Here is a 12,182-nt window from a genome sequence, read left to right on the forward strand (position 1 = left end):
AGAACAAGACTTCTTTGGCTATATTTTTGCTTTTACCCTTTGACCCTCTTCACCCATTTCTCCCACCCTCAACCCCCCATTTCTGGCAACCACCAATCTGTTCTCTGTACCTATAAGCTTGTTTTTTTTTAATTCCACATATAAGAGACACCATACAATATTTGTCTTTAGATGTCTGACTTATTTCACCTAACGCAGTGCCCTTGAGGTCCATCTGTGTTGTCACAGATGCCAAGATTTCATTGTTTTTTATGGTTGACTAATAGTCCATTGTGTATGTGTGTGTGTGTCTGAACATGTATGTATATGCACACATACATATATACATACGTACACTCACAGACACACACAGTATAATTTCTTTATCCCTTCATTCATCATTGGACACTTAGGTTATTCTTAGGTTGTTGCCATATTTTGGCTATTGTAAATAATGCTATAATGAACATATATCCTTTTTAATTAGTCTTGTCATTGTCTTCAGATGAATACTCAGAAATTGAATTGCTAGATCATATAGCTTTATTTTTAATTTTTCCATACTGTTTTCTATAGTAGTTTCACCAATTTACATTTTCGCTAACAGTGCACACAGATTCCTTTTTCTCTGTGTCCTAGCTAGCACTTGTTGCTTATCTTTTTGAAAATAGCCAATCTAACAGGTGTGAGGTGGTATCTATTTGGTTTTAATTTGCATTTTTTGATGATTATGATGTTGAGCATCTTTTCATGTGTCTGTTGGCCATTTGCATGTCTTCTGTAGAAAAGGGTCTGTTTGGATCTTCTATTTTTTAATTGGATTGGGTGTTTTTTTGTTTTTTGTTTTTTTTTTACTTTTGAGTTGTATCAGTTCTTTATATAATTATCAGATATATGAAAACTCTGAACACACACACACACACACACACACACACACACACACACACTTCTGGAAACTAGGCAGAAACTTCTTCCAGGAATACTTAGTTCAGTCTATAACCCCAGGATAGTGGTGGGGATGATGATGATGATGATAGGTAATCTTTAGGAGTTTACTATGTGCCAAGCACTGTTCTCAGCACTTTATGTATAGTAGTTTCCTTAATCGTTACAACAACCCTATTAATGGGTACTATTAGTAGTTTATATTTTACAGATGAAGAACTGAGAAGTTTAGTAATTTCCCAGGGTTACACAGCTTTTGTATAAGATCTCCACACCAGATAAATTTCAAATTTTTCTTTTTTTAAAAATCAAATTGTGTCTAGACTCCTTCACTATGGATTTGAAGGTTGTCTGTAATTCCATTGCTCTGAAGTATAATTTTAGACATTTAAGAATCTGGGATTTTGTAGATGGTGTGAATGTATTGAAAGGAGCTTTAGAACTAGATGCTTTAGAACTTTATTCTAGTTTCAAAAATATGTGATTCTGAGTCCCTGTATGCATTTCCTCTTTTGTATGTTCAGCTTTAAAAAGTGTTGGAAGGATCCTTTATGTGAATAACTAAACCTATTTCTAGGAGATGAAGAAAGTATGAACTAAAGTCCTTTTATTCCTGTGCTCCAAAAGTAGAATCCTTTGCTTTGAATTTCTTTCTCATTCTGCAAACAGAGTTCTCTGCCCTGACTTAGAGCATTCTTGAGAATAAAATTCTGTTTGGTTTGGTCACATGATCAGAAAGACCAGATATGTCTTTCTGAGACACGATGTGAATGACATTAATGTATGTTATTAAAACAGGCATTTCTAATTCCACTGTGCCCCTGTTTCAGATATTTGAGAATTGAGAGGTACCTTACATTTCTTGGTATTTTGAGATCCTTAGCCGAGTAAATTGCTGTTTTATTCAACAGGTGGGTTTTCAGAAAAGACATATGAATGGAGCTCAGAAGAGGAGGAGCCAGTGAAAAAGGCAGGGCCAGTCCAAGTCCTCATCGTCAAAGATGACCATTCCTTTGAGTTAGATGAAACTGCACTTAATCGGATCCTTCTCTCAGAGGCTGTCAGGGACAAGGAGGTTGTTGCTGTGTCTGTTGCTGGAGCATTTAGGAAAGGAAAATCATTCCTGATGGACTTCATGTTGAGATACATGTACAACCAGGTATGTTAAGTGTTCTAAGGGGCACCTGAGTGGCTCAGTTGGGTAAGTGTCCAATTCTTGATTTCAGCTCAGGTCACGATCTCATGGTTCATGGGATCAAGCCCCATGTCGGGCTCTGCACTAACAGTGTGCAACCTGCCTGGGGTTCTCTCTCCCTCTCTCTCTCTCTGCCCTTTCCCCACTATGCACACACTTGCGTGCTGTCTCTCAAAATAAATAATTAAACTAAAACAAAAGAAGTGTTTTAAAATGTCTTCTTGTTTCCGTGCTTTTGTCACTTTGTGTTTATATTTAGTAGTGTTAAGTATTTCCGCTTCCATTATCATATACCTTAATATGAACTAGTTTGCTAATGCTGTGGTACAACCATTCTGACTTCAGTGCTTTGGGCACCAAACTCCATAGGCCACTTTTGTCTGAAGCCACTTTGCAACATTTCCCTTAGGACATAACTTATTTTTCTAATTCTTTTAGAAAGAAACACAGCATAGTGATATGATTATAAACTTTACACTTTAGAGTGTGTAAAGTGTGTCAAATAATTTTTATCATAACTTTTATATTATAATCATATTCCCTCCAGCATTTATGATGACCTTTTGCAAACAGGCAGCAAAGTTAAAAGAATTTTATGGTGAACACCTACGTATCAAACTACTTAGATTTTACCGTTAATATTCTTGCTTCATCACATGTGTCTCCAGATACTCTTCCCTCTTTACATCTGTCATTGCATCTTATTTTTTTATTCATGTCACAGTAAATTGCTGACATTGGTTGCACTTCCTCATAAATATTTCAATATACATCATCATCATATATTTCAGTAGATTTTATCTTTTGTTGTAAAATCAGATACACTTACATGCACAAATTGTAGGTGTACATTTGCTAATTATTATTTTGTTTTTTTTGAAAATGCATATGCCTGAATGACCCCAAATGCTATCAACTATATCTTGCTGTTACCCCAGAAAGTTCTCTCTTATCTTTTCCCACTCGGTTCTCATCTTACCCATCCCCAGAGACAACCAACAGTGTTATAACATTTGAGACAGCAGTGTGGCACAGAAATGAGACTATAAGGGACCTAGGATAAACCAACAGCAGAAGGATAAATGAGAAATCAGAGTCAGAAAACCGAAGGTTGGGAATGGAGAACGTACAAGTAGTTTTTTGTACTCTTTACCCATAGCCATTTCTGCTGCAAATATGGATGTTGAGGCAGAATAGACACACTACCCAAAGAAACTTTGTATCATGTATTTATACCGTAACTATTCATTTTGGATTGATCTTTTATAGTTAGGGTATTTTTGATCAATTTTGTAAAGTTAACTTTAATATCTTCTATCTCTAGCTTCAGTTCAAACAAATCAAGAATAGAACTACCAAAATACTTCATGCTTTGAAACCAGATAGAACTCTCTGTTTCTAGCATATCACCATTAATATGCTACTTAACACAGCTGGGCAAATTAAGTGAACAAAATTAGTATCCATATTAGTTTCCATATTGTGGGATTATACAGTTTTAGGCATATTCATAGTTTTAACTGTAAAATAAACATTAAAATCAAATGCTCAGTAACACTTGTCATGTTGCTTGTGTTAAATGGCACTTGCCAGATTAAAGTGTAACCGATCTGTTGTGTTTTTGTTTTTGTTTTTCTGCATCTACTACTAGGTGCCTCTCCTCTTGCTATTCACCCCCTCCTCTTCCAATACCAAAGCATTTGTATGTATTATTATTGTGTATATCCTGACATATTATGTTCTCTCTTATCTTTATTCCTTTGCTTCTAGAATGCCCTCCCCAAGTTTGCTCATCTGGAAAAATTCCCAAACATCCTTCAAGTTTTAGCACAAGCACCACCTCTCCTATTAAGTCCTACCTGACCAACTGTTAGTTATTTCTTTTCCTATGCTTCTATCTTTGCGTAATACGCACCTCCATTTTGGCATGCATGTTATGCATCATAATGGTTTCTTGACAGGTCTGTCTTTCTATTAGGCTGTAAGCTTTCTCTGGTCTGGAATGATATCTTCCTATTCCCAGGACCTAGAATAAAATGTAGCACATGGTTGCTCCTCTGTTATAATGTTTCAGATAACAAAGAAAGTAATTGTATCAGTACAGTAGATGTGAATACATCTCCTTTTGACGGCAGTTGGAGAGAGATACCCGCCAGAACAGATGCAGGGAGGAAAGTATACCACCGTCCACTTCCATATCACAGACTTTCTTAATTTGCAGGAATCAGTCGATTGGGTTGGAGATTACAATGAACCATTGACTGGTTTCTCATGGAGAGGTGGGTCTGAACGAGAGACCACAGGAATCCAAATATGGAGTGAAGTCTTCCTCATCAATAAACCTGATGGCAAGAAGGTAAGATGCAAACTTTGTAAAGAAAATTGAGTTTTCAATTGGCAACTGTTACCACTGTTCAGGATCCTTGAAAATGATCTTTTGAAAACTAATTTTGACCATTTGACATGAAGTTCAAAAGGGATTCCTTGTTTCCCTTTCTGTTGATCAAGGTGATAAAATAATAGGAACGATAGAACAGCAGATCAGCAAGCTAACAGCTGTCTGTTGTTTCAGTGCTGTTTCTGTTAGCTTGGATTACCAGTGAAAATCAATCATTATAGTACTCAGCTAATTAATATTTTCATTTTCTGTGGCATTCATGGCATATATAAAAAATTACCTGTTAAGTATTCATTGATAATGGGTTGCTATAGTTCTCATAGTGTTAACTTTGTAGTAGCCCTAATTCTACATATGTTCTATAAAATACCTATAATATATTGTCTACTTGCCTGTAGGTTGCAGTGCTATTGATGGATACTCAGGGAACCTTTGATAGCCAGTCAACTCTGAGAGATTCGGCCACGGTATTTGCACTTAGCACAATGATCAGCTCAATACAGGTATGGAATAAAATAAATCCATTTCGATGGCTGTTACTTTAAAAATTGTAAATATGTGTATTCCTACATTCCTACTACCATGTGTGTGGTAGTGAGACCAACAACAGAAATGCTGAATATGTTATTTGGCTCAATTAGCATCCCAGTTCTTATGATTTCTATGAGTAGAATTGGCTTGGTTATTGTAATCTAATTTCTGATCAGTTTCAAGCTGCCAATAGCCAGAAAAGTTTGCATTATTTCACTGATAATTTTTTATGTTTAAAGCCTACAATAAACTTAATAATATTGTCTTATAATGTATGCAGATAGATATATTGGAACTACCCATTATAAGTTACATTTACTGAACCAAGATTTATAAATGGTTTTTTGTTGTTGTTGTTGTTGTTGTTGTTTTCATAGCGTGTAGAAACATTGCTAAGGGTAAAAGCATTTATATGCTTTCCCAGCTGTTAAAAACACTTAATTAACATCTAGGAAAATAAATGTCTCACAAAATTTTTTTTATCTTTCTTTCCTTTTTTTCTTTGTCTCTTATTAAGTATTGTTTTTGAGGTTAATGTAAGCTTTACAGATTGTCTTGGAAAGTCTCTGGAGAGTTTTACTATAACCATAGAACACATAGCATGAAAGGTTTTACATTAACTTTTAGATATTTTCTATTTATTAGAAAGAGCAAGAAGTAGTAGTAGCCAAGAAAACAGTTAAAAGAAAGGTAAGATAGTTTAAAAAGGTAGGGGAGGCAGAGTGGTTGGGATGAACAAGTCAAGGCTGAATTACAAGTGAGCAGAGAAAGAGGCTCGTGAGCCAGCAACCAGGGTATCATGTGTGGTTAGGACAGTGAGAGGGTGGATAGAAGGAAGATTGAATATTTTCTACAAAAATCTTTAAAGTGGAAGCCATGATTATAACCTGTGATTGATTAGCTTTTAAAAATAGACTTCTTAAACGAATGAGCCTGTGAAATACGGACTTAATGTCTAATTTCTTCATAATCAGCAGTATAAAACCACTTGTACAAACCAATTAAAACATAATTCTTTATTACCTATATTTCTGTTTTACCTGAAGACATTGAATATTTTCACTGAAAAATCTTAAGTCCTTAGTAATGACCTTTTTATCATCTGAGAAACAATCTCTTATTTAAATAAGTGCACAAAGCATTCTCTTTGTGTCAATACATAAACATAGAAGCTTCCTTCACTGTTTTTTGAAATTACTCCTCAAAAGAAAAAAAAAAAGATAGAATGTCATCTTAGTACTGTGGTCTGTTCATGAAGTGGTTATGTATATGTATAGGGATATGAGCCTGATACTCAGAACCTAACTTCAATGTGATAGAACTTTCCAGAGACTTAACTAAATTAATCAATTGTGAGAAAGCCAACATAATTTTTCAAGACAAAATTTCATGTATGGCTTACTCAGATCTAGATTGTTATTATTTTGCTATGCTTGTAAGAATGATTTTTTATTGACTAATCATTAAATCAGTTTCATAAATAATTTTAATATTCTGTTTCCAGAGCAGGTGGCTGTTGTATTTCTGGAACAATTTTATGATCATTGTACATGGTTTATTGTTTCTCAAGCTTTCTTTACTCCTCTCTCAAGGTCTTATAAATACCATTACGTGAGAATACATGTAGGGGCACCTGGGTGGCTCAGTTGGTTAAGCGTCTGACTTTGGCTCAGGTCATGATTTCTCTGCTCATGAGTTCAAGCCCCACATCAGGCTCTGTGCTGACAGTGTGGGTCCTGGTTGGGATTCTCTCTCTCTCTCTCTCTCTCTCTGTCCCTCCGCTCTCTTCCCCTCCCCAACTTGTGCTTGCTCACTCTCGAAATAAATAAATACACTTTAAAAAAAGAATACATATAAGAAAGTTTGATTTTGTGAAAATTGATATTTATAAAAATAATGACATAGTAAGTACTTCGAAGGATGCCAATTATTGTTTCACTTTGACTTTATTTCTTAATCAAGGTATATAACTTATCCCAGAATGTCCAGGAGGATGATCTTCAGCACCTCCAGGTAACAATATGTATACTCTTTTTTATATATATCTGGTAATGTTTTGAAGATGTGTGGATTTTGTTAGGCCTTCTCCTACCTAAAACTAAACAATTCAGAAAGATTTAGAAACATAATCAAATGGAGATTGTCTTATTCCCAGGTTTCTTGTTTTAGCCCTCCATGGTTATGTTCTCTCTCTCTCATTCAGTTTTCAAAGTTCTTTGTTACTCTAAAGCTACTTGCTACTGGCTCCATATATTTGAAAATATATGGCAAATTAGAGTAGAGAAAGAGCCTTTGGTTTAAAAATGACCCCAGATGTGAAGCTGATCCAGTTATAAAATAAATAACTCACAGAGATAAAGAGTACACCACAGAGAACGTTGTCATTAATACCGTAATGACATCGTCTGGTGACAGATGGTGACTGCACTTGCCGTGGTGAATGTAGCATAGTGTATACAACTATCAAATTGCTATGGTGTGCACCTGAGACTAATATTATATTGTATGTCAACTATACTTTAATACTACATTTTAAAACCCTTTCTGTTCTATGTGCTGCCCTCAGGGGTATTGTTACAGCACAAATGCAGAGAACAATAGTGAAAGTGAAGTTGAAGTCTTATGGTCAGAGATTTAATAATTGCTAGTATGATATCAGTTGCATGCCAGATTTTTTTTTCCCTGTGGACCACTTTATACTTAAGAACTATGAGGAGCTACCTGATAATTCATAAAACTCTGTTTTAGATCTGAAAGAGACTTCGGTGACTCCTAATTTACCCTTCATATTTTACAGATGAGGTAAATTTGGCTGAAAATAGTAAATGACTTGCCTAAACTCATGTGGCTAATTAGTGGTAGAGTGGGCATAGAGATCTGGGCATCTTCTGGGCTCAGGGCTTCTTCTACGCTCCAAGTAGCGTTTAAATTTCAGATAAGTAAAAGATTAGATATTTCCTGAAGATAGTTTACATCTCTGTAACACTTTCTGCTCTTTTTCAATTCATGTTATTTTGGTTACACAGCAAAACCTATGTACCTTAAATATATAATCTATCTTGGCAATAAGAGCCATGTACAGCTTTAGCAGACAACATAGAATGATAGAGCAGGGTAACTTGTGATGCTGGACATAACATTTGGAGTTCACACCCGGCATTATTCCCAAATATATTTCTAGTATCTCACACTGAGCATTTGTGACAAATAGGCAGTATGCTGAATGACTGTTCGATGTTTCTTGTAATCAGTACGATTTACTTCTTCAGGCACGTGTCATAACTAGCCAATTATTTTCCAAGTTAATGGCATGGCACTGTTCAATACCAGCTTAGGGATTTCTTAAAGAAGGGCTGATTTTGGACTTTGATATTGAGTAAGTAATGTTTTTCTGAGACCGTTTAAAACTTTTCCTGTAAATGGCAACACCTCAGCCTCCTCAAAAAAGATTGTGAATTCAAATTATGTTAGTAGATGATTCCAATGAGAGTGCCTAATCCCTGGAGCAGCTGCAATATTCCAGACACAGTATTCCAGACTTTTCATTTAAATACTCTAATCAGATGCCTAGTAATTACTCTGGGCTTCCCCGATCCCCCTGCAGGAGAGATGGGGGTTGCTGTGGGAGCTATCCGAGAAGGACAAGGGGTGGGAATCCTCTGTATCACTTGCACTCCAGCTCTGAGAAGCTGTTGTTCCTTGTAAGTCTTGTGGATGAAGTGGCATTTCCTGTGTACAGACGGGGAAACCCATTCCACTGATGACACACTCATCGGAAGCCTAATCACAGTCACCCCCTAGGGTCTTTGTTCTCTGACATCTTCCTTACATTTTTGAACAACACAAAAAACTGAGAGGGTGCCTCTCAATTGGGAGCAATTAAAAACAGAAGAAGGCAGTGTATTTGGTTGTATTTTTAAGCCAGAAGCCTCTATGCCTTTGTAATAATTCAGTCCATTGTGCCATTAAATTTCCTCAGGCGACAACTTTCGTTAAATATATCCAACATAGTTTATGGCTCTCTGGTCTAATCTGTGCAAGTTTTGCTTTGAAAGGTTTTTTAACATGTTTCTTTCTCCCCCATCTTCCCTACAAAAAACTGCCCTACATTCTTGATATAAAGTTGTTGGCTTTGAAGTAGAAACTTTATTTTTAACATATACTTTATGTCCTTAATTTTTAAATACCCAATTACTATCGTTCTGCTTTAATACTTAGTTCCTTAAAATGTTTATTGTAACCTTAATAATATAGTATTATGTTATAGTGAGGGGGGAAAAATGAATGGAAGAAAGCACAGAAGTAAAACTTTGCAGATACTGAAGTTTGTGTGTGTGTGTGTGTGTGTGTGTGTGTGCGCGTGCGTGCGTGTGTGTGTGTGTAATTTCCCTTGTAGCTTTTCACTGAATATGGCAGACTGGCGATGGAAGAAATATTCCTGAAGCCATTTCAGGTGAGTGAAGAATAAAATTATGGTATATTCTTATTAAATTTTTCTTAAGAGTATGACCAGGTATATGAATTGAGAAGGTCACATTTCTTTCGTTTTTTCTTTATTTCATTCAAGAAGCACTTTGAATACCTAGCAAGGTTGCTAGTGCTATTTGGTGCAAGTAGGAGATTCAAGTGGGGAAATGAAAATTTAACAAATTATTTTTTTAAAGAAATGGGAAAAACTTATTGGGAATAACAAAAAATAAATAAAAGAAATGGGAAAATGAAAAGATGAATTAGATGTTTTGATTCCTGCAAGAATATCATCTTTTCTTCCCTGAATTCAAGTCTAGAGATGTCACAGAAACCAAAAGAAAACTGATGAATTTGTCAAACATAAAAGCGAAAAACAAACAAGATTCCTGGGACTATAGAAAGGGTTACAAGTCACACAAAACCTGGCTAAGGCACAGAGACAGGATATTGGTCAGGTGGTTGCAAGTTTATTGAAGGTACTTTCTCTTTCTTACACAGTGACCCATGTGAACCATCACTTGCTTCATTGCACTAAGTATCAGACTAGCAACCAGCTCAGCCTCTTGGAACAGCAGGATAACATCAGGGCAATATATGAGCTCGTGTTGGGTGGTATAAACAGACTATTGGGTCCTTTAATGCTCCCTTCTGCCCCAGCAGTCTTTAAATAACAGGAACCAGGAGAGTATAATTAAGTCAAAAAGCCCTTGAAAGCCTGGAGGAGGTACAGATTTAAATACCCAAGACTGCTCACTTGAAGCATGACAGCGTCAGCCTTGGCTTCTCAGGGGGGCTCAGGCTAAGTCCCAGAATTTAGCCCCTCCCTGGTACGTATCACCAGCCCAGATGGATAATACCCTGAGAGGTATGTGAATGTACAAGGAGAACGAATGATAAAGGGGAAAGTAGAATTTGTGGCTTAAATGGCAAGTAGTTTATTTTTATTTTTTTTATAAGTTTATTTATTTATTTTGAGAGAGAGAGAGAGAGAGAGAGCACGTGCAGGTAGGAGGGGGGCAGAGAGAGAGGGAGAGAGAGTATCCGAAGCCAGGCTCTGTGCTGTCAGTGCAGAGCCCGAGACAGGGCTCGAACTCACAAACCGTGAGATCATGACCTGAGCTGAAACCAAGAACCAGATGCTTAACAGACTGAGCCACCAAAGCACCCCAGCAGGTACTTTAAAATGAGTTATTTAGTTATCTATTGTTGCATAACAAATCATCCTAAAAGGATAAACATTTATTGTTTCACACAATTTTTAAGGGTCAAGAATCTGGAGTAGCTCAGCCTGGGTGGTTTTGGTTCAAGGTCTCTAATGAAATTATGCAAGATATTGGCCAACGAAACATTCTCAGAAGACCTGACTGGAGGGTCCACTTCTAAGCTTACTCACATGGCCGTTGGCAGGAGACTTCAATTCCCAGCCATATGGACCTTTCCACAGGGCTGTTCACACCAAGGTTCCCAGGGCAAATGATCCCACTGCCAGAGTGACCAAGCTGCAATCATTTATAACCTCATCTTGGAAGTGAAGACACCGTCAGTTCTGCAAAATTGTATCTGATATACAATTATATATCTACCCTACCCTGATATAATGTGGGAGGGGACCAAATAAAGGTGGGAATACCAGGAGGAAAGGATCTCAGATATAGTAAAAAATAAGCAAAGAAACTAGTACATACCTATTAGAATGGCCAAAGTCCAGAGCACTGACAATACCAAATGTTCCCCAAATGAGGACGTAGAATCTTAGAAACTCCCATACATTTCTGTTGGGTGTGCAAAATGGTACAGCCACTTTGGAAGATAGTTTGGCTGATTTTTACAAAATTAAACATATTCTTTACATATGATCTGGCGTTGTACTCCTTGGTATTTACCCAAAGGAATTAAAAACTTCTGTCCATACAAATACCTGCACACAGATGTTTTTAGGAGCTTTATTCATAATTGCTCAAACTTGAAAACAACAAAAATGTCCTTCAATAGGAGAATGGATAAATCAACTTTGCTACATCCAGACAGTGGAATATTATTCAGAGTTAAAGGAAATGAACCATCAGGCCATGAAAAGACATGGAGAAACCTTAAATGCATATTATGAAACAAAAGAAGCAAATCTTTAAAAGGCTACATACTGTACTATGCTACATACTGTAAAATTCCAACTGAAATTCATAAAACCTTGGTTTGTGAGCATGGTTCACTCTGGAAACATGTTTGTAATCCAAAGCACCGGTATATCAATGCGAATTTCCTCATAAGAGATAATGGAAACTCAGATGATTCATTTCACAACCCAAAAATATTCATATAAAAATGATTACAATGCTATAATACAAAATAATAAAGTACAAAATACAAAGAAAAATTAACCAGCACTTACCTTTGAAAACCTTTGTTGTGAGGGAGACAAAAGACAGGAGTGTTATTGGGTAGAACGACTTTCACTATCACTCACAGAATCACTACTATCCATTGGGTCAATGGAATCTTTTTCTTTTTGTGCACCTTCAACAAGGAACCTATCCAATGACCTAGAATGAAGCAAATTATTCCTAAGCTAACTCTTGTATGGAAAAGCAAAGGACTGTCCGTAGGTGCTTTGAAGTAACAAAAAATAAACTAGTGCCCATTGTGGGCACCTTCTAACATTCTGGA

At 36.4% G+C, this 12,182-nt stretch overlaps 1 protein-coding gene across 3 annotated transcripts in view; it reads left to right on the top strand.

The window, feature by feature from the left end:
- The window catches only part of ATL1 (atlastin GTPase 1), an 82,246-nt gene that overhangs the window by 43,441 nt on the left and 26,623 nt on the right, over positions 1-12,182 (top strand). For 2 of the 3 annotated variants that reach the window (XM_027065683.2, XM_027065684.2), the window contains exons 3-7: positions 1,836-2,083; positions 4,341-4,475; positions 4,916-5,020; positions 7,011-7,061; positions 9,445-9,501. In XM_027065683.2, the coding sequence (XP_026921484.1) occupies positions 1,836-2,083; positions 4,341-4,475; positions 4,916-5,020; positions 7,011-7,061; positions 9,445-9,501 (596 nt within the window). The remainder of the gene's footprint in view (positions 1-1,835; positions 2,084-4,340; positions 4,476-4,915; positions 5,021-7,010; positions 7,062-9,444; positions 9,502-12,182) is intronic. The other variant, XM_027065685.2, reaches the window with a different exon arrangement.

Source organism: Acinonyx jubatus, chromosome B3 (genome assembly GCF_027475565.1).
Source record: "Acinonyx jubatus isolate Ajub_Pintada_27869175 chromosome B3, VMU_Ajub_asm_v1.0, whole genome shotgun sequence".
NCBI lineage: Eukaryota > Metazoa > Chordata > Mammalia > Carnivora > Felidae > Acinonyx > Acinonyx jubatus.